This window comes from Lycorma delicatula, chromosome 5 (genome assembly GCF_047948215.1).
Source record: "Lycorma delicatula isolate Av1 chromosome 5, ASM4794821v1, whole genome shotgun sequence".
Classification (NCBI taxonomy): domain Eukaryota; kingdom Metazoa; phylum Arthropoda; class Insecta; order Hemiptera; family Fulgoridae; genus Lycorma; species Lycorma delicatula.
The window spans coordinates 43,744,760-43,769,193 of NC_134459.1; the positions used below are offsets into that span (position 1 = coordinate 43,744,760).

Here is a 24,434-nt window from a genome sequence, read left to right on the forward strand (position 1 = left end):
AATTATAATGATCCCTATCCCACTATCCCACCTACCCCACTATGAAGGGATATTATCAAAAGCTAAAGATAACATTTATGAATCACTAATATTTTTCTTATTAATGAAGCGTATAGAGGGTAACCAATAAGGAAGAAAGAATTAAATCCTGGTTTTTTTATCTATCTACCTTAGAAGAATATGCAAAACAGAAGATACTAACAAGGAGGTGAAGATGAGAGGAATAAAGGAGGAAATAAGGAGTAAAGGGAAAAGAATGTCAGTTCAGTCATTGCAAAGAAATAAATTTAGATAACAGTATTATATAGCAGAATAAATGTTTCAAGATCAAAGAATGTTCTAGGCCACTGAAGTTGCATATATTAAAGGAAGATAATACACAAAACTTAATCCACCAACTGACAAAATAAATCCAAGGATAAGAAAAATGGAAGAACTATAAATAAAATATCTGAGGTTAATTTGTCCATACCTAAGATATATCTAAGGAAAGAGAATAATGTTTAAAAAATGTTTGTTTTTTAAAACGTTATATTTGACAAATAAAGTTATTTAAAACTGCAAAAATTTTACAGTTGGCAACAGCATGGCTATAAAGAGAAAGTATAATGATCGCGCAAAATTCCAGTCTGAAATTTCTATATATTTTTGTAGAGACTTTGATACCATTAAATTTACTGCAAAAGTTTTGACTTTTTTTATAGTGGTCTCAGAAAGTTTAGCTCTAATACAATGAAAGTACTTGCATTTTTTTTTAATTTAAAAGTTTAAAGTCAATCTGATTTAGGAGCAGGGAAATATTCGGATTATTTCTTTACAATTTTTGCTTTTTACTGATTTTCAATCCCGTTGTTCAAGGAGCATTACAGTACCCATATTTTTATTTATTTTAGCCTTGAATCGAATAACATTGCACCGATCAAGCCATCCTATTGAAATAAATAATTACTATAATAAATTAACTTTCAAGCCTCAAAAACAAGGGAGCTGAATGTGATTATACTTCAAATATAAATTTTTTTTAAACTTAACATTTTTAAGATTGAAAATCCAACTGAATTTTACTCTGAAAAGAGTATATAAAAAATTCACAATATTTTTTTTTCTCTAAAGAAAGGTCTTTGCACCTACACCAAGAGTAAATACACCAAAATTGAGTAAATATAATCAGTTTACCGGTTATCATATTGGATACCCATATCCAACTTTTACATCTATAATTGTATAAACCTCCAGTCTCTGTACAGGTCTAAAGGCAAAGACTTCCCATCGAATCATACAAATATCAAGGAAGTAGAAACACTGTAGGTCCACATATACTTAAACCCCAAAAAAACATACCTGGAAGAGAAGGTGGGTTATTGGTGGAAAAGGATAAATTCACAAAGGAACCACAAAATGAGACAAATCTACCTGAAGGTGTGTTTCAAGGCCTCTCTAAGTATGGAATGCCCACCCTGACTTACAGTTCCTTAGGATATTGAAACATCTGTACCCAGGATGAGAACACAACATTACTGATCAACAATATAACTAACTATACAATAGTGGTATAGCAATGTACCACTGAACCATTTTTTATGAGTTTAAAGTAAAGAAAAAATAAATAAAATGTACATATTACTAATTCGTAAATGTCAATAAAGCAATCATAAACATTATAATTAAGAAAACTACAAAAACTAGTCTTATTTTTACCATTTTGAAAATTGTAGTTAACAGGTTAGAAATTTATATGATACGCTTGAAAATCTGTTTACTGCAGTTACCATGACAACAGTCAGGTTGACAATGCAGCTGATTTAAGTTTCAGATCCAAAAATTGATACTATTATAATAAATAGACATATGTTTTCTTAAAATGGGTTAGAAAATTTTTGTTTAGCAGTTCTTGTATCACCAAACTTACTTACATAAATTTCAGTAATTTCATAAATAATGGTGCAATATTTATATATATATTTTTTTTAGTTAATATTATTTATCAACAAAATTATACCATTATATTTTTAATAAATTATTTCGTTAATATGGCTTAAATGAATATTATAAATTAAATTTTGATTCATCTTCGTTGAAAAATATGAATAGATACGTTATCATACATTTCTATTGGTTTGGACTCGTGTAATTGTTATTTGGTGTAAATTAAGTCGAACGTTTGAATAAAGTAAAGTATGTTTTTTTCATTCTGGAACAGTGTTGTCTTCATCATTATATGTTTAATATTATTTATTAGATTTGATACCAGTGATTCAGGAGGTAAGATGTTTGTTATTGAAACAGTTATTACAATTACACATGACGTTATAGGTTATGAGTTTAAAAACAAACCGTTTACTCGGTTTGTCAGTACCTAATTTGGATAAAACCGGCGTTAAATGTTGTATGTTTTTTTTTACTTATTAGTATATTATGAAGTTTGATTATAATTTACTTAATAAAAAGTTATATTTTAATTTCCGTAGTTCCTGATATTTCATAAACTATTAGATTAACTAAAACACAACTTAACTTTACCAAATTAACGTGTTTTACAATTAGCATTTACCTGTCGTTTAAGTTTGATATCTTCTCTCAGCAATATTTAGTTTCAATGTAATGTGTGTAAGGTTTATGAAATTTTGATAAAAATTAGTTTTAGAACAAGTAATTTTTACTGACAATTTTTTATTGAAACTAGTCGTTTATTATTATACCATAAATATTTCGTATTTAATGAAGTTACAGTTGTCAGTGCTGATTTAAGATCGTATATTTGTACAGGAATCCCCTTTGAAATCTTATTCTCACTGTAATTAGCATTTGTTTCTTCAGCATTATGCTTTTAACATTTCACTGTTATATTTTTAAATTTTTCAATAAATTTTACTGGCAAACTATAAATAAGACTTTAGTTTTTGTCAGTAATTTTTGTCTCCTCATTCACAGGTAGACTGAAGATAATTTTTCACTATAAATTATTTTGCTGAAAGATAATGCAAAATCATAACACATTTACTATGGAATTTTAGATCTCTTTATTTAATAATCATTCTGATGGGTAATATCGTAATAGATAGTCAAGTCCATTCACCCAAATGAGCTGATTGGAAGTCGAGAGTTCCAGCATTCAAGTCCTAGTAAAGTTAGTTATTTTTACATGGATTTGAATACTAGATCGTGGATACTGGTGTTCTTTGGTGGTTGGGTTTCAATTAACCAAACATCTCAGAAATGGTCGAACTGAGACTGTAAAAGTCTACACTTTATTTACACTCATACATATCATTCTCATTCATCCTTTGAAGTATTATCTGAAAGGTAATTACCGGAGGCTGAACAGGAAAAAGAAAAGTTGAAGTCCATTCAAAACATCTTTCTACAGGTGCCATCAATTGTTTACCAATTTATATCTCCTTTAAAGTATTAAACTAATTTACCAAATGATGTTATTTACTGGATATTTGTTTATTAAAGAAGGAAATATTTTGAAAATTTACCAACTTTACTCAGATTACTGCTACTGTTTGCAACAGCTTGGTTTTTTTTTTGTTTTTGGATACACAAGAAATATAATATAAAAAACTGCTTCTTGGGGTACTCTTAGCATAAAGTTGATTTTTGTGATTATTTAACACAAGTGTTGGTGATTGACACTATGCACAGCAAAGAAGTATCAAAGATTTGGTAGATTTACTTATATTTTGTAAATTGTTGGATTTTTAATTATCAGGATGGTCATTATCTTATCAGAATAAATTGTGCATTTATTTCAGTATTAATTGTGATTTTTTTTTAAGAAACAAAAACTTAAAAACGTTTTTACTAGTAACGTGATAATATTGACACATTTAGTTAAGAAAAAATGAAGTGTCATCAGAGACTGTAATTATTCTGTTCTAATGAATTTTGCTATTATTTTGTGAAGCAAGAAAAACTGAAGTGATTGTGATTTGTAAATCTGGCAGTATATTTATCACATTGAACAGTTTCTTGTTGAAATTTAATAATACATTCATTTTTAGATTTTCAGATATAACAATGTTAAACGTTTTATTATGATGAAAACATTAATAAAAATATGTTTTTTTTATTTTTATTAACTTAGAATTCATGACACTATTGTTATTATTAGAAATAATTTTAATCCATAATAAAGTTGATCAGTTTACCAGTTTAGTCATTAATAATATCTTTTTAATATTTTATATATAAACAGTTGTCATATAATGGTGAGGTTATTTTATAACATATAATTACATTTGTTTAATACAATTTTTCTTTCTTTCTCTTTCTTAGCTAATAACTTACACTTATTTGATGCCAACAATGCAGCAGAAATGTTTGGAAATGATGTTTTCTTTGAAATTTTAGATCCGGAAGTGCTTAGATATACTTATAGGGCACGACCTGCTAAAGATTTTGGAGTAACATTTGTAAGTATCATTACTGTCATTTTTTAGAAGTAGGATGGGAGAAGGGTAGCCCTCCAGAAGCAGAAGGTCAGAACATTCCGGTGATGCATGGGGGAGTCTGCAAGGGCCCCAAGTTAGGGTGGGTTTTAGTCACCGCCACGAGTCGTAGGTGTGGCTGAGGTAACGCCTTCCAGGTGAAAGCCCACCGCCCTGTGTGACTTTAAAAGGAAAACACTATAAGAAAAAATTTTGTTGTAAAAAAAAAAACCTGTTCATTTGAAAAAACTAAATAAAGATGTTTATTTCTTTACTAGTTCACAGTAAGACTTTATTGATAAGTGTTTATTGTTTATTCAGTTTAAATAGTGTGAATAAAATATTCCAAGATCTAGTATTGTATATTTTATTCATTTGCATATGTAGATGTTTTTATTATGTGATATGGTTATTGGAGGCACGTTTTTTTTTTAATTTTACATCAGGATTTGCATAGTAATAAATGATTTATCTTTCATGATTTTAAATCTTTGTCGTACATAGGTTACCATTTGAGGTAGGATGTCAGTCACATCTATGAACTTTCAGTCAAAGTTAATAAATATCTCATTTGGTACCCAACACAAAGTAAATTACCCAAAGCTCTACTGCTTACAAGCTGATGGCCCTACAAACTCTGGAATTCTTAAGTAATAGCATCCTGGAAACTTACAAAAGTGAAATAATGATAAATATCTATGGCTGAAGTTACATTAAATAAACTATTTTCCATATATCACCTAAATTAAATTTTTAATGATCATATTCCATTACTGAATTGCAACAGTATATAATATATATTATCTGCAAGAGAAGGGAGTATATCAGTTTATTGTAAACCATCCCATGTTGTAAGAGGCACAGTTAGTTTTGCCGTCTCTGAGAGTAATTATGTTCATTACATAATTAGTCCCTGAAGTGTTTTCCTGCAAGGTTGTGTTTACCTGAGTGAAGGTTTTCCTGTAAGGTTGACTATAATTTGGATTTCAGCAGTGTTAATGTGCAAAAATACATTTGGTTAGTAAAGAAGGAAATAGGAAAACCATCACTATTCACTTTCCTTGACATTGGATGTGTGTTGCTCTTTATAATAGCAGTGCTATTTCATGAATGACTTTTGTCAGATTGCTAGAAAAGTATTTAACATACAATGTTAACAGTCATAACTGTCATATAATGTTAATGTCATAACAGTCAACATCCCTTGAAATTCATTAAAAAGAAATCCAAAGTTCCCCCATTTCTTTTTATTAATTGTATAAAATACCCTTTCAAATTAAATACTTTGTGATAAATTCATTAGCTTTATTTTCCAGAGTAAGCAGTGGTGTACACAAAATTGGGATATATACAAAACAGCTTAAAGAATTAAGATTTATGTAAATTTTAGGTTATTAAAAAAACTTCAGTAAAACATTAAGATAACTATTATTATTAATAGGTGTCCTGTTAACAAGAATTGAGAAAAAAGAGAATATTCAATAAGTATTTTTCATTGTATTTAATGCTGTATTTGCTGGTAACAGAAGTTTTATAGGCAAAAATAAAACAAAAAATGTTCATTACAAGTTGAATGATTAAAGTAGTATTACGAAGGTATGTAAGAAATTTAGCGCACGTTTACTCTTTTTTGATATGTATAGATAACTGTGTTTTTTGGTTGTATAATAATATATTATTGAATAGTTTACAAATAAATTTTTCAAATTTTCAATAGTTTAAACTTCATACCATCGAACCAGATAATCAAATGTGATTTGACAAAATAACATTGTCATTAGATATCAAAACTTTCCAGTAACTGTTCTTTTGTAGAAATGAAAACATAGAAGAATAAATTGAAGAATTAAAGTCTATTACTGTCTCTCAAAAGTTACTGTATCAGGTTTACCAAGTACAGTATTGTATGTTTGAATAGTGTGGTTATGTAGCTGTGAATAACAAGGACAAGCATTATATATTCACTTGACCCAATCAGTTTTTCTTTCATTTTCATTGATTTGTCAATAAAATAGTTTTCTATATTCTTACATAGCCTAATTTCTAGTGTTAGATGTTCTTTAAACCAATTTTCATATATTCCCCTCCAATTTCATATCTCATTTGCTATATATATATATATATATATATATACAGAGAAATGAGGGTTGATTCCCTCATGAATCAATATAAAATGGGAACCACATGCAATAGAAATCCTCAACCCTGAGGTTAAATCCTTTTCAATGACTGGTTAAACATTTGCGAAGATTTTATTCTTACATAGCTATTTCTCCAAAACCCAAGGTTAGTCATAATTCATCTGTGTATGCTGAATTTTGTAATTGCCTCCGTATCCCCGCCAATTGATCTTTTATATTTGTGTAATTGCCTTGCTATGAGAGCTCTTTTCATGGAAAAAAAGCATTTCTTCCTGCTATTTAAAAAAAAACCTAGTTCATTATCTTAAAAGAATTACTACAGTTGGTATGATTATTTCCTGCAGATCACAATTCTGCAGTTTTCAATTTTTTGTGATAAGTAATGTATTAAAGTTATATCGGTGAATATCTTGTTTTAAAATCATCATATTAGCATCAGATCTTGGTTTTGTTTTCTTTCTTCTCCTCAGAAGCTTCAAAAGTTAATCTTTCATGATTTCTATTTTAGAGTAAATTATTTTTTCTAACACTATAGTAGTCTAAATGGTTTTCTTAATTGTTGCCAAAAAAATGCATGTTTATTTTTTTGTAAAACGCTGTGTAATATATTCCCTCTTTCCATTCATTTCATCCTTTCTCTCCATCTTTTTCCTAATTCCCGTCATTTACTTTACATTTATACACATTTACCTACTTCTTTCCTAATATTATTATTTTTGGATTGGCATTAAAGGAGATAACTTAATGAATAAGTTACAGAAACTACTAGTTGTAAAAGTTGTATATGTTATTTAAAAGCATTTGCAAAAATAAGGAACACTGTACAGTGGCATAAACTTTTATAAAGACCCCCACCCCTTTGTCAGATTTATGAAGCAAGGAGGAATTTTTTAAATTAGATTTAGGTAAAAGAATTTCTTTTACAAATAGAATATGTAAATGAGTTTTTAAATAATACTTATCAAATAAATTAAAAACATAAAGGCTTATTAATAGATGTAATTAATGTTAAATCTGTTTTTTCTTTTGTTCCAAAACCAGAGTTTGGTAATCTAAAAAACAACAAAGAATAACTACATTTTTTGTTTCATCATTTTGTTTATTTTTTTTTTTATCTGTGTTTTTCAGAATGAAACATTTTATCAGCGAGAAGCATTATTGGTTCCTGTAGAACCACCAGATAGTTGTGGCTGGCCTAAAAATGCTCATGAAATAGAAGGGAATATTGCTCTTGTGGAAAGAGGGTAATAATTTCTATGATTATTTTTACTGATATATAATTTCATATTTATAGAAAATTGATTTATCACATAATTCTTCAGTAATATTACAAATGTGTGAAATAGCGAATATGATTAATGTTTTACACTTTATGTAAATATAAGAAGGTTGTCTGAAAAGTTTTGAGCCTCAACATGAAGATGTCAGCAGTTGTCAACAAAAGTTAGGGAATGTATTCGTGCATGTCTTGACAGGTACGCACTAAAATTATAGCCACTTTGGATGCTCAGTTGTTGTTTGATAATCGATTGAGTAAGTCAGTGTGAGTGTTTTTGTGGAAATGGAAAAAATCAAATATCATGCTGTGATTAAATACTTAAATTTGAAAGCCAATAACCTACACAAATTAAAACAGAGTTGGTCGCTGTTTACAGGGACTCTGTCTCATCATTTGGCACCATGAAAAAATGGGCAACTGAATTTAAACATGGTCGTACCAGCTTGGTTGATGATAAGCGTTTGTGATGGCCAAAAACTGCAACCACCACCACCAATATCATCAAAAAAGTTCACGAAATGGTAGTGGATGATCGACAAATTAAGGTTAGAGAGATAGCAGAGGCTATGGGCATATCAAAAGAACGTGTTTGTCATATATTAACTGTTAATATACTAATATACTATATACAGTTATTAACTGTGTTGCATACCACATTTACTCATTTGAGATCAAAAACGTATTTGAATGAATATTTCCAAGGCCCTGCCCAGGGCCTTCTTCTTCTGGGGTTATGAAAGACAAGGGTGTATACGGCAAAGGTAGCTATGTTAGAGGAGCATCCAGGAGCTATGTTAGAGTGTTTGGAATGCCATTTTAACCATCGCATCAGAAACACTCAACGAATATGGCAAGAAATCGCCTATCATTTGGATATTTTTCATATGATTGGTGGGGCACATGTGCAAGTGATGTGATGTAATGTAATGTGATTTTTTGTTATAACTTGATAAGACAGGCCCTCATTTAATTTTTGTTTCGTGTCAATATATGTAATATTTTGGGAGATATAGTTAAATAAAAATTATGCATTTCAAATGGGACACCTGTATATATAGATAGTGCTGCTATCACATGGGAAAAAGATGAACTCACTTGAGAAGAAGGTGTACAGAATTAAAAATTTCTCATTATTTTTTTATCACATCTTGTATAAGTAAAATTCTATTATGACCAAACTCCTCTTTACATTACCAGTTGATGTGAATACTAAGTCATTATACATTATTATTACTGTTAATTTGACATTGTTGCAAGACATTGCACAGATTGATATCCAAGTACCTTTTTCTTTGATAAATACTAAAACTCTTTGTTCATTTGTAAAAATGACTTGTTTTTCAACACATTATAGATAATCTAGTTTTTCTGGTTAGGCTATCAAGTAGATTTGGAGGTTTAAGAAAGTGAGTATTGTAACGGGTCATTCATTGTCTTGTCTTTTTGGCCCCGAATCAACAATACTGTACAAAATATGTGAAGTCTTAAGGAATATTATTCAAATTAATCTGTTTATTATTATTAATAATTAATTAGACTTCTATTGTTAATTATTTATCAGATTAATTTTTTTTTTATTAAAATATTTTTCTATCGCTGAATATGAAGATTGTTTTACAGAGGATTGTTTGAAGGTTTATTCTCCCATAAATATATATATATACTGAATAGAATTTAATTTCACCATAAATAAATTTTCATTTAAAATTCTTTGTTAATTGTGAGAAATTAGTATCAATTTTATGTTTTTAAAAAAGACTCTCTTCCTTTAAGATAATGCCGTATGTTCTGTTCCTTAGGTTTTGCTTATTTTTATCTGTACAGTTTTATTTTGTTACCATATCCTAATTTTATTAAAATTTACCGGGTTAATATACATATTGCATTTTTTATTAGATTCGCAAGTATGAATATTTCATTTTAAAATGAACATTGTCATGAATACATTAAAAAAATATAATTTATTCATTTGAATGTGTAAAGAATAGTTTATAAGTTGAATTGTTACTTATCTTTATTACAGTCATTATTAGAGCACTTAATTTTTTATTATTAATGAATAATATTACTTTGCTATTAACATCTAAGTTTTTGTTTGTAACAAAGATTGTTGATTTAGCAAATGTTTTAACTATATCATTATTGTATGTGGAGTGCATTATTGTAAGTGAAATTAAATAATTTATAACTTATATATATTCTGAAATGATGAGAAAAATGTCATTTCAACTTGACATCAACACTACTTTAAGACACATCTGAATCAAGCATAATAAAATTGTTATATTAGGGGTGGCTGAAATGGTGATCCACAGTCACTTACAATTTGCATATGAAAAGAGATAATTAAATGAAACAAATATGCCATGAAAGTATACTTTATTTGCTATAAAAACTTACACTTATTTTTCCATGTAGGCGCCATTTAAAATTAATTACTTTTTCCATGTAGTGAGTGACCGTTTACAACTACACATTTCTCCCAAAAGTAAACCAATTTTCTCATTCCATCAATGAAGAAAGCCCTTTACTCTTTCCTTGATCCACAACCTCATTGCTCCTTCAGTTCATCATCATAGTGAAATGAGTACCCTTAATTATTCCTCTTTAAATACAGAAAAAGTGAGAATTGTAAGTTGCAAAAGGTGGTGAGTATGGAGGTTGTGGAATAGATTCAAGTTTCAGCTTCATAAGAGCCAAGGTGTTGCACACAGAGTGTGTGGCCAAGCGTTGTGGAATTATTGGCTTTATGGATTGTCGAACACAACATGTACATGTTCTAAAGTATTTTAACAAAATTTTGTTGCTTTATCATTAATTTATCTATAATTTTGTTTTGGATTTTCTACAAAAATTTCTACCACTTCTGTGGATCAATCTGGATTGGGTATAAAGATAAGACATCAAATTAATTATATTTTAATGAAAAAAAAAATTTAATTTGGATAATTAAATTTGAATGATAATGCATAGGATAAACAAAATGATGGGTGGTAAGTTGCACCCCCTTACCGCCCATCATATAAATAAAAGTATTTCATAAATTCGTAAATGTTTTACCTAAGACCCATCTTAAAAACAAAAAATACTTTATTAGAGAAACGTGCATTTGCTTCCAGTAATGTTAAAGACAAGCCACATAGTGGACCAAAAAAGATGTGAGTGCAAACATGTATTGTCATCACCAATTTGATGATTCTCAATTTGAGCATTCTCCTATTAAATCTGCATGTAAACAAGTGGCCAAACTTAAATATCACTGTCAGCAATGCATGATCATATTAAATCATAAATATGATTTATCTTAATATCATATTAAGATTTAAATATGAAGTCGTTTTGATGAGTTCATTGTGAGTGTTACCAGATATGGAACTGGGTGTTTTGCAGCCTGCCATAGTTCATTAGCACAATTTCCAAGTGCAATATCCTGCACAAGTGTTATTTTTTTTTTCCAATAAATGTCTAGTTTAATGTAGTTCATGAACCAGAAATGTGGTTTTCTTGGCTAATCCTCATTTTATGCATGAATTGGAAAGGAACCCACCATATGACAAGGGCCAGGATGATATTATAATACTTGTTGGGATCATATTTTTTCAAAGAGTATATGAAAGGTAATTCTTACTTACAAATGTTGGAAAGATCATTAATACCTCTGGTCTTAATAGTTAGTTTCCTAACATTAAATACAATAGAACAGTGAATGAATAAAAAGGTGTAAGTGCAGAGCATTGTAGCCCTACTCCGTGGTGAACACATACAAGCACTAAATTTGCTTGGCACTGCCAGTCTCTTCTACCACCACCACTAGTCATATGATGGAAAATAACACCCCCAATAAATCATAAGGATTTCTTAGAAAGAAACTACCTAAAGAAAATAATAAAATGTTACTAATCCCAGAAGTATTTTTTAAATACAAAAGTAGTTCGTTATCACTGTTTATAATTGAACACAAACTTCGCCTTGAAAAAGTCATAACAGAGCAGCCAGAAAGGTTTCTGACCTCAAGTAACCATTAAACTATATATGAATTGATTTCATTACTCAACTTTAAGCTTTAGTTGTCACCCTACTATGCCACCTACCTTGATAAATCATAAATGGCCCTGCGTAATCATCACCCACATTAGCAGAGGTTCAAGTTACCTGTACTTTCCCCTTTGGTACCTGGCTCATCAGTTTTTTAATGAGAGTGAATCAAATATAAATGGTAATTTATTTTTTTTTTAATAATTTATTGATTAATAATATACACAATGTCTCCTGCATGATCTACAGACTTCTGCCAACGATTTGGAAGCTTAAATATTACTTATTCATGAAAGTTTGAGGACATGTCATCAACCAATTACGCACGCACTCCTTGTTGTCTTCATCGTTTTCTAAATGTTCCCCTTCAAGTGATTCTTTCAAAGGCAGAAACAGAAAAAATCACAGGGAAAAAATCTGGACTGTAGGGAGGATGGTCGAGGGTTTCCCAGTTCATTTATCCTTGTCAAAGTTATGGTGTGTGGCCTAGTGTTGTCATAGAGAAGGATGATAAATCTGATGGACATACCCCAACTTTGGTTTCGCTAGGTGGCTTTTGTCAATCGTAGCAGTTGCCAATAGTAAGCCGCAATCATCGTTCGTTAATTGTGGAAAAAATCAATGAGTAAAACTCCCCTTGACCTTTTTTGGCTGACAGAAGGTTTTGGCCTTCACTGGGCAGCCTTCATCCTTCTTCCACCACTCCTTACTCACCATTTTTGACTTCAGAGTGTAATGATGAACCCATGTCTCATCACATGTGACAATGCACCTGAAAAAAATCATTTCCTACTTGCCGAAATCAATTCAGCAGTCTCTTGCAGATTTCCAATCTTCTCATGCAGATCTCTGTTTTTGATTTTCAGTCAACAACCTTGGAATCCATCGAGCACTAATTTTTCTAAAGCCAAGATGAGTGATAATAAATTGAGCACTCCCTTAGCTGATTTTTGACATGATTTCGTCAATAATGAACCGGTGATCACCTTTGATAAACTCTCAAATGGCACAGATGTCAGCTGTGTGACTTGACCTTGAGCATCGATCATGACTTGTTTTCTGCTTAAATTCCCTTAAATTGTCTGGCCCATGTATACACTTTGTTCTGGGACGTGTAGCTTTCCCAAACTGTACCTTTAAACATATTAAAATTTCCACAGATTTAACGCCTTCATTATTTAAAAACTTATATTTGTGCAAGGAGGTTGCCATTGTCAAGAGAATTATCATCAATTGGGGCTTTGAATGAAATCAATGTGAAATAATTGTTTAGTCCTATAATTTTTTTTTAATTTAATCCCTATCAACCATAGTTAAGTTGTTGGTCTCGATGACTATTGAAAGGGATTTTACCTCCTTTCGTTACTTAAAAACTGTCTTCTCCAATGATGTCCATTGTTGGGGCAGTTTTGTGTATTTGTTTCTGAAAGTCTTTGCCACTTTCCCAAAATACTGCAAGCTATCATGATTTCTAGAGAAAGCAACCTATTATTAGGAATAAAATCTATTAAATGAATTTCATAAAAGAAGTCCAAGTTATTTGTATTATGTATATCTCTTGTATGTATAGAAGCTATGTAGGATAGAGATTTTAAATTTCCTTGGCAGATGTGTTCATTTGATAATTATTTGTAGTGACTCGTGTAGTGCTCTCCAAGCCTTAGAAAATCTTTATTCCATGCATCCTATCATCACCAAAATCTACAATGCAATCACCGAGTTGAACTATCACAACACACAAGTGAGTTTCTGCTGGATCCCTAGCCGTGTGGGGATTCCGGATATGAAGATCAGATTCTGCTGCTAAAGATGCATGTAGTCACTACCCATGTCACTGCATCCAACTTTACTAACCATGTCACACGCACTTTGCGTGAAGTGGCAAAATGACTGAATCGCCACAGTAGGTAACAAACTTTGGCATGTCAAAGATACTGTGTTGCCATGGATTTCTCCCACAGGAAAATTTGCTGAGAGAAGTGGTCCTCTGCTGCTTGTGGATAGGATATACAAAAGCTAGGCATAGGTACCGGATGTCAGCAGAAAATGCACCAGTATGTGTACGATGCAAGTGCCGCTTGACTGTTTGCACATCTTTGTGGATTGCATACGTTATGTGGCGTTGTAAATTTAAATTGCCTAGGAATTTTTGTCAAATCCTGGGCAGTAATAAAAAAGTTTTGGACCTGATATTTTACATACTTTTTAATAGTGTTTTTAGATTTTTTACAGTCTTTGTACATATTTGTCTTAACATTTAGTTTAAGTTATTGTTTTGCCTTTGTTTTTAATGTTTTCGTTTGTTTTTACCTTTCTGCTTTGTCTTTATTTTGTTTTAATTTTTTATTCTATTAGGTTTTGTATTTATATTTCATGTTTTTATTTCATTTTTAATTGTGAATTTTTTAAATTTAGTTTTTTAAAGCAAATAGAAGCATTTTTCACCTAGCAAAAACTCGACAAAAAAAAAAGTGATAATAATTTCTGTTCTACATCATAAAAAACTAATTAACCATTTTTTCTGTAAATTAAACCAAAAACAGTTACATTTGCTGGTAAAAATGTTAATTATTGTTGAATTTCACAATCAATTCAATATCTGGAATATCTCTAGGATTAGCATCTCAAACTGAAAAGTTTGAAGTTATTTAAAGTATCAAATCAAAAATAATCTTGAACATAGGTACAACTAGATATTTCCCATAAAATTTGATTATTTAAGCAAATTTGTATACAGTTTCCCCAAATATTTATTAGGTGCTAATAAGTGCAGCATTCAGTTTCCATAATTAAATTTTCTTTTAAGATCTGTTTATTTAAAAACAAACAATTGTTATATGAAGAGACAGTCCTACCATTTGACTGTAAAATTTTTATCTCCCAATTTTTATATTTAATTTCCGAACCAAAATTAAAAATTAATTCAGTTTTTGAATTTCAATTTTTGTATATTACAGTGATTGTTCATTTCTGAGTAAAACAATTCGTGCTCAAGAAGTAGGCGCGATTGCTGTCATAATAGCCGATCGTAGATTGGTGGTTGATGATGATTTTTATATAGAAATGATTGACGATAAGACTGAGAGAACTCCTCAAATACCTGCTGCCTTTTTACTTGGAATTAATGGGTAAGGTGTTTAAATTTTATATACTTTTAATTAGATTATAAGTTGAACTGGGGGTGTAAGTTGAAAACTAATTTAAATCTTAATATTTTTGTTTTAGTGTAGGTGGTGATTCATAATTGTTCCTTTGGTTTACAATGTTTGCTTAATCATGGGCATTGTTGTAGTTAGTGTGTAAATAAAATTATCTAATTACCGTGTAAATAAAAACTGAAATTGACAGATGTGTGCTCATATAGATTATAAGGAACAAAATGATAGTTAAAAATCATATATTCTGTCTGTTTTAAATAAAAGTTCTATTTTATCTTTTAATAATATTGAAAAAATAGCTTTATTATTAAAAAAAAATTATATGCACTCATGCATTTGATTCAGTTTTATAAATATTACTTTATTTTGTTTTTTTATTAAGGTAAACAGTTCTGATGTATTTAAAAAAAATACAAACTTACATACACACGCATTTTGTGTTTCTTAGGTAACGTAGTGCTTTAATTCCTCTTTCTTCCTCAGTTAAAGAGACTTAACTGTGTTATCCTGCAGCTGTGTAAAAATAAATAAAAAAATAGTTGCAATATTTGCATGTAATCCAAATTAGATACAAGCTACAACCTGAAAATAGAAGAGCCATTCTTAATTAGGAAAGCATACATACCATGACAAGATTTAATAGGGATAGTTAAGAATGAGTGTTTGTGTGTTTTTAAAGGGAAAAGATGAATTTTTTATAAAAGTTATTAGAAAATTGTGGGAATTGTCTAATTTAAATTATTAGGTGGTTTATGAAGTTCGAGTTTTATATATATATTGTCATATCATTAATGATTTTTTATTAACTTCTCTAAACGTATTGGGAGGAGTGACAAAATAAAGAAGCTGTTGGATATCAAACATAGTAATAATGGAGTCATGTACAGAGAATGAATGCAAGAATGTTAAAAAAATGAACTATGTGTGATTTAAATTGGTGACAAGTATTGTTAGAGGTAGACCCTGATATTTTTATGAAGATATACAATTGTGGGAAGAGAAAAGATTACAGTCAACTGGTATGAAGAAACTGGCTGTAGAACATGAATAAAGGAAAAGAAAAAACCCCTATGCAATATTGGTCAGAATGAGGAGAAATAAAGAAGTTCATTTCATCTTACCAAAAAGATAACTCAGAAATGAAAAGCTGAATTTATGCACCATGATAAAGTACACCTGTTCCCTACATTTTATATTTTTATTAAATAAATATACTTTGTTCTGAAATATGATGCATAATTATTAATTTATAATTTTGAACAGTAGCTGTTTTTACTACAATAAAAAGAAGTTCTTTTCAAATGAAATCTCACAATATTATTATTTTTGTCATACATTATTTCTATTATAATTTATTATTATTATTATTTCTATTATTATTATTTTTTATACATTATTTCTATTGGTTTTATTTCCAATTTAATATATGTTATGCTAACAAAATTTAATAGATTCACTTGTTATTGCTATCTGATAATACAAAGAAAATAAAATGTAATTATCATTTTGAACATTTTCTGTAGAACAGCAGGTGGAAAAAATGTTTAATAGCAGGCCTGATCTGCTTTGTAACTTACATGTTTCTTACTATTATTTTATATTTATTTTATTGTCAATTGAAAATTACATCTACAATTTTATTCAACATATTTATCCTTGACACAGGTAGCAAAAGAAACCTTGAGCGCTAGCCGCGACTTCATATCATTATAACATGATGATTAATAAAAGAACTAATTAAAAATACAATATCTAATTAAATAAAAATACATAATTTTTGTAACATGATACATAAAAATAATAACCAAAGAAACATAAAAAATTTAAATTGAAAAATTAAATAAAATAAAATACAGTTAAAAGAAAAAATACTTGAACCAGAATGTAAAATTATTTAAATATAAATTGAAATCAAGTAAAATAAAGAATAATAAATTCATAATCTAAAAAATGAGAAAAAAATAATTTCATAATGAGAATTTAAAAAAAATGCATTATAAGATAACATTTGATAAGACAACAAGAAGAAATATTCATAAAAGACAACTGACTACCATTATGAATTTATACATCTTTAACATTCACTTAAACATTTACAGTTTTATATATGTAGATTTTTTTCATGTTAAATAATAAATTAATTTATTTTGTTGTATACTATTCATTATGTTAAATTTATCACTATTAGTGTGGATTATTTTTGTATTTCAATTTGTTTATTTAAAATGTATATTGTGTTTCACTCATTCATCTATTCCTTTGATTAGGTTATTATTTATTGTTTGGAAGTTAAAATGATCGGGGATTTTTTTAGAAAATATACTGAAAATTGAGTAATATGAAAATTGACATTTGCCAATGGTTAATTTTGAAAAGAATGTGGTATAAGTATTTGTTTCTCCTGAATGAGTATTATACAGTGTACTTTTTAAATTCAAAATCATTTATTTATTTGTTTGTGTAGTATTACTTTCTTGACATGTATCTGTTTCAATGTAGGTACTTTAATTTCTTCAAATAAGCATGTACCGAGATATAACTGTGGTCTACTGAGAGCTGCTCTAATTAAATATTTCTGGAGCATAAATAAGATTGGTATCATGTTTCTCCCCATATATCATTCCATATTGAAAAAGTGTATGAGCATATGCAAAATACGAGGGTTATTTTTTTTTCAAGGTCTGATCAGTCGCGAAATAAAAACCCGCACAAAAATCGGAAGAACCTTTGCGCATATGTGTTGCGCAGCATCTATATATGGCCTTCAATCACGCCGCATCACTTCATTTAGTTCTGAACATGCAGCTAGGAAGTAAACATGTCTACAACAATAGCATCTCCCGTCAAATGTGAAATGCGTGTGGTAATTCGATTTCTTCATGCTAAGGAATATAATGCAGCTGAAATTCATCGGCGAATAAGTAATGTGTACGGTAAAATTTCAATGAATGACATCAAAGTGTGACAATGGTGCAGGAACTTTAAAACAGGATATACAGATGTCCATGATGATGCAGGCGGTCAGGGAAGGAAGCGAGTGTCAACTGATGATCTCGTTGGCGAGTGGATGAGGCAAAAAAAATGTAAAAAATCATCGGTTCACAATTTCTGTATTGAGTAATTAGTTTCCTGAAATTTCAAGGTCAGCTCTCTACACCATTGTGAGTGAGAGACTTCAATACTGCAAACTGTTTGCAAGATGGGTTCCCAAGTTCAAGCAAACCTTCTCCAACAGAAAGTGTGTGGCTACTGTGTTCTGGGACCAGAATGGAGTTCTCTTGGTGGAATTCATGGATCGAGGCACGACCATCCCTGCAGCCTCATACTGCATGACTCTTCAATGTCCACGAAGGGCAATTCAGAATAAGAGGAGAGGAATGTCAGGCATTGTCTTTCTCCATGACAATGCTCAGTCGCACACTGCAGCTGTACAAAGAAGCTCCTACAGTGTTTTCGTTGGGAAGTGTTTGATCACCCACCATATAGCCCGGACGTGGCTCCATCCGATTTTCACCTCTTTGCTCACATGAAACCCTGGCTAGGAGGACAACATTTTGGCACAGACATCGAGCTGCAGACCAGTGTAGAAACATGGCTGAAAACACAGCCATTTCCGTTCTATGATGAGGGTATTGGAAAGTTGGTACCACACTACGACAAATGTCTAAATCAGTGTGGCAACTATGCAGAGAAATAGCGTAACTATGTAAGTACTTGTTACAAATAAAAAATTTTTTATTTTCACTGCGGTTTTAATTTCGTGACAGATTGGACCTTGAAAAAAATAACCCTCGTATATAATTCTTATTATTTCAAGATATTCAATTTTGTTTATTTTGTAAAAAGTATGATTAAGGTATTTTTTAGTCTTGATGTTAAATACTGTACATGGACATTCCACTTTCTATCCTTGAGGAATCCGTGTATCCAAATCAGTAGATTTAAGAGATCGCTTTTCTTTTGTGGCAGCCAACCATCTCATCTTTGTTGATTCTGTGGACAAATTTGCATATAATAGGTTTAATTTTACCTTTGCTTGTAGGTGTACTGTGGGCTATCAATACTTCATCGCTGCTGAATGGTATGTTTTATTACCTTGGCCACATTTTCTAAAACTTCACATCTTCGTTTTGTGCTTCTGGAACTCCCAATTATTTCTAGGTTGTCGATTCGCAAGTACTGTTACAACTCATTTAAATCACTTCAGTATTTAATGTTATCAATTCTTAGAGATGAGCATTCCTTTTTTGTTTCATTTTCAGTTTTAAGTTGATTCAGGAAAGTACAATAACTCAGATGAGTTATTTTGCATTAGATTCATTAAATGTGGTGTTAAGTTTCATTACACTTTCCTTTACTGAGTTTAGAATATCTTCTAGATTTTTTCTTCATCTCCAACTTTTGATGCCGAACCTGTCACACATATATCACATTTCCAGGTATTCTTAAATGATCTCAGCTTACAAAGTTTTTCAAGAGATCCAAGTCTTGTGCACATCAGATGGAAGTAAGATTGGCAAACTCAGCATTCTATGATTTCTTTAATGTTTGAAAATGTTTTATTACACACATTGCACGAGTCTTCCATAGCGATTAAAGTAAAATGATATATGTAATATAATTAATAAATTTTTCTCGTAATTTGCACTGAATTTAACAGGATTAAATAGAAATAGCCACAACAAGAGACCGAACAGTTACATAGAAAGCTTTATCATCTTTAAAAAAGGCGTTATGATGATACCTTCTCCTTCATCATACACTTAGACTATCAAATGTGCAAAATATATCTAAAAATTAGTCTGATTTTTTAGCATTCTGCTTAAAAACACTGAACAGTGCAAAAGTATTTCATTAACCAGAATTAACAACAGATTTTTAATATAATAGAATTAATTATTACCTGACTGAAAAGTGAAATATAATTCAACAAATAATGTTAATCATTCACGAATTTGCTTTTTCATATATTTTTTATTGTGTTTTTAATGCTGAATAATATATTTTTTAATGAAAAAAAATTATTTAAAGAATAAATAATTTTTAATGAATTTTTCATTTTTTTTTAATGAATGGGAATTTATGTTAATACTAGGGGAAAAAATTAATTAAACTTTTTCCATTATTTTTAGTCCAGTTGTAATTTGGTCTATATTACGCTTGGCAATAAATGTATATGATTTATTATTTCATGGTTGTAGATTGTTAGTGAACCATATTTAAAAAAGTTATATGATCCATTTTAATTTGTGGTTCATTGCCTTTTAAGTATTACTAAAAGTTACTGTGTGCATGTATGTATGAACGAATGTGGATCAATGGACCTGTGTTTGAAGTCAGGTGGTGTTGTGGAGGAAAGTTGACATTACCACAGTATACTACCATCTATCAAATGACACCATATAAAATTTCAGACGATTGATAGGATAGTTCTTATTTGACAGCCATTTGTATTAAACATATTTGGTGGTTTTCAATACAATGGAAAAAGAACAATATCAATCTGTAATTTGTTTTTTATTTTTGGATGGAAAAACATGCAAAGAAATAAAAACAAAGTTGGATTTTGTTTACTGGGACTCTTTACCATCTATAACAACTGTGAAATATTGGTTTAATGAATTTACATCTGTTTATGATGAGGAGCACCCAGCAGACATTGTTACTGAGGAAATCATTGAAAAGATTCATGACATGATTCTTGCTGATCACCAAATGAAAGTGCATGAAGTAGCAGAGGCCATAGGTGTGTCATATGGAATGGCAATAAGCATTTTACTTGATAAGAGAAGAATGAAAAAGCTGTCGACCTGATAGGTGCTGCAATTTCTCACTTCGAACAACAAGCATATGGCTGTCAACTTCAAAACAGTGTTTGGTCTTCATTAAGTGAAATCAGCGGGAGATTTTGCGTTGAGTCATCACTGTTGTTGAAACCTGGATCAGAAACAATCCACACACCATGTAGGAATTGAAAACAAACATTTTACCAATGCCACCCAGGAAACAAGCAACTAACAAGAGCAGCCAGGAGCATTGTCAAACAAGTGCATAAAAATGGATGGACACAATTTTGAACACCTGTAAATTATTATGCTAGTGGTTGCCAATAAACTATTATTTATAGACTAAACTAAGTGATGGAGCCTCTTTTATGGTGAACACTCTGTACATATATTTTTTTTATAGCAAAATATATGTATATTTTAATCTTAGACAGTTTTTGGCACATGTCACAGCATAGTGTGGGAGGGACCCCTATGCAACTCCTTTAAAATGTAAATTTATTAATTATTTCTTGCTTTTTACATATAAAATTTTGTGATTTCAGATTACAACTGTGTCACTTCCACTGTCACAGTTGCTTTCATATAGAAATTAAAAAATATATTGTTTGTGATATTAAATTGACAACTAGAATGACTTATTTGTTGATTACTCAGCTGTAAATTAACACCTTTTTTTCTCCACTAACTAAATATTATGTTTCGAAGCTAATTTCATTAATATCTGAATTGCTTTTTTGCAGAAGTAATTTTTATTCTCTATGTACATCCCACGTTAATTTATTTATTAAATATCCTTTATCTTTATTCTGTTTTGTCTTTAAATTATTGTTAATGCAATTTATGAATGATGCCTTTTATTATGTCTATAGCTAGGTGATGCTCTTAGAATAGAATTCCTTTTGTTATATTTTTAATGTAGCTTATAAAAAAAAAAATTAATTTGCATATAAAGGTTATGTAGTCATTCACTTGTAATTATGCATGCTTTGTGAAACATTTATTGACAATGTGATTAAGGTAGTAGTTGTTAGTTTGTAATTTATTAGAAATATTTTTACCAATAAAAATTAGAAAAAATTTTAAAGTAGATTAAAAGTATTATTTTCTACGCTGTTTTCATTTGGGCATACCAGATGAGATTGAAGTTTTTGTCATCTGATTGTTTCCTACTACACCAGTTTAGTTATCATCTAGAGTTTTATAATATTTTTTCAAATAAATAAACAAATATATATATATATATATATACACACACAGATTATTTATGTTGTTTGTGTTACTGGAAATAATCCAGATTTGTATTTTATATACTGCATATTAAACAATCTTTGTTTAATGTAAAGGTCATCAAAAAAGATTTTAGCAGTTAAACAAAGAATCATCTCAGAAACTACAAGAGCTAATCAAACGAGTATATTTTAAAAAACTTCATCAACTCAAAAAGTTTTTTTTTTTACATACCTTAGAATGTTTCAATATGAGCTTCATTGGTTTCTTTGCAAACATCCAGCAAATAATCAGCTTCTGCCCAGATCCGCTGGATCTTCACAGGCATAACTGTGGCAATAGCAGCAGTGATCCATTGTCTTAAATGTAGTACAGCCCTGATTTTTTTCACTGTAGACAATGTTTTTAGCATATCCCCATAGAAAAAGATTTAGGGGTGTCAAATCTGGTCTTCGTGGAGGCCAAAGTTCAGAACTGGCCCTACCAATCCCAACGATTAGGTTACCTTTTATTGAGTGCCTATCGAACACCATCTTGTTGAAACATTACAGCAACATTACTTTCTTGTTTGGTTTGGTCAACTTGCAGAAAATCATGTAACAGCTTTGGTGTATACGCTCAACTGCTTTGTCATCCATTTTAGACCATCTGGGTGACTTTTTTTTACTTCCACATTGCCAGATTTCTTAAACTGCTCATACCACCATCTAATGCTATTTGCATGAGGGGGTTCATTGCCATAAACATGCCGGAAATTCTGTTGAACAGTTATAACTGATTTATTCTAAGCTTACCACAAAACACACTGTGCTTTCTGCTGAGCTGTCGCTGAGGCACAGTTGGGTTGTGCTGTTGTGTGCATTGGCTCAAGGTCATGGTCACATCTAAAAAAATATGATAATATCCTGATTATTTTGCAGATATAGATTATTTTTGCAGATTATTTTTTTTGATATCCTGGTTATTATGACCTACATCGTAATTTTATTAAATTAAATAAGCTGTGTTTAGTAAACCAGTTCCCAAAGATTATTGAAGTTAAACATTGGTTGCAATTTCACAGGATTGCTATTAATATTTATTAGTGGTTATTGACTGTAATATTTAACATTACTTAATTTTTTTTTATAGAAATCTTTACATATTTTGAAATTTTTTTTTAAGTGTTCTGTAATGTATAATGGTATTGTTGTTTGTACATTTATTATTTCATTAATCTTCTTTTTTTTCTTTATAAGTTAGGTTAATATCCCCACCTTATCTGTTATCATATATAATCAGTGCTAGCTTTAGTTAATATATTCTATGCATTTTTACAGGCATATGATTAGAAAAACACTGAAGGAATTGGACATGAGATATGCTGTTGTAAATATACCACTAAATATCACATTTGTTTCATTTCATGAGATGAATCAGCCACCGTGGATGATATGGTGATGGCAATGCATATATTATTTAAGTGATGAAGTATATTATCTAGTTTTTTTTTTTGTAAATATAGTCATTTATAAAGAAATTATGTCAGTATTTTTCAATTTTTTCTGGTATTTTGCATATTTATTTAACAGTTTCATAATATGTATTGAATAAATTATTTTTTTAACAAAGTTTTTGAATTAGTTGTATAAACAAATAAATTTGTATTAGAATAATTATTCTTTGTCACAAGAAATTGTCTAATTTTAACTCATATATATATATATATATATTATAAAATATAAACCACCAAAACACAGTAATTAAATAACTTAGCATATTAATTTCCAAGAATCAATTTTCGCAGCAAACTGTATCTTCAGTTTGTATTAAATTCTATAATTACATTATAATTCTTTTAAAAAATTTGTTTTTTATTTTATTTTAGATTAATCTTTGTTTTGAAATTTTGAAGTATTATGAATGCATATGCAAATTTTGCTGTCCAATACTGGAATCCTTTGGAATTTTGTTCCAGTACTGGATGGTAAAATTTGCATGTACATTCATAATACTTTTAAAAAATAACAATCTAAAGTTAAATAACAATTTTATTAAAAGAATTTAATATAATGAAATTATAGAATTCAATGCAAACTGAAGATTGATGATGCTGCAAAAATTGATTCTTGGAAATTAAAATGGTAAGTTTAACTTTCTAATTACTATGTTTATGTTTCATGTAATATTAAGTTAACACAATGGTTAATATGTTAATGAATTATATGAATTTTAACATATATTTTAATTATTTGTATATAATAACAGGTATATCTTGTACGGGTCATGTGCACCATTAAAAATTATGTTACCAGTTAAAAATCATACATCTCATTTCTGTTCAAGAACCACACTTAATTTTCATAGATTTTAAATTAGATATTTTTGCATTT

At 29.6% G+C, this 24,434-nt stretch overlaps 1 protein-coding gene across 1 annotated transcript; it reads left to right on the top strand.

Moving 5' to 3' along the window:
- Positions 1-2,122: 2,122 nt before the first annotated feature.
- On the top strand, positions 2,123-23,672 carry LOC142324414 (PRADC1-like protein). Its single transcript, XM_075365243.1, has 5 exons — positions 2,123-2,262; positions 4,282-4,418; positions 7,703-7,818; positions 14,846-15,016; positions 23,382-23,672. The coding sequence occupies exons 1-5, from the start codon at positions 2,178-2,180 to the stop codon at positions 23,500-23,502; spliced, it is 630 nt and encodes a 209-aa protein (XP_075221358.1). The 5' UTR covers positions 2,123-2,177; the 3' UTR covers positions 23,503-23,672.
- Positions 23,673-24,434: the final 762 nt, after the last annotated feature.

Excerpts from the sequence above, each read along its gene's own strand:
- LOC142324414 (XM_075365243.1), top strand. The coding sequence starts at position 2,178 with ATGTTTTTTTCATTCTGGAACAGTGTTGTCTTCATCATTATATGTTTA. Across the intron at positions 4,419-7,702 it reads AAGATTTTGGAGTAACATTT|AATGAAACATTTTATCAGCG; the intron begins GTAAGTATCATT and ends TGTGTTTTTCAG. Across the intron at positions 7,819-14,845 it reads ATTGCTCTTGTGGAAAGAGG|TGATTGTTCATTTCTGAGTA; the intron begins GTAATAATTTCT and ends TGTATATTACAG.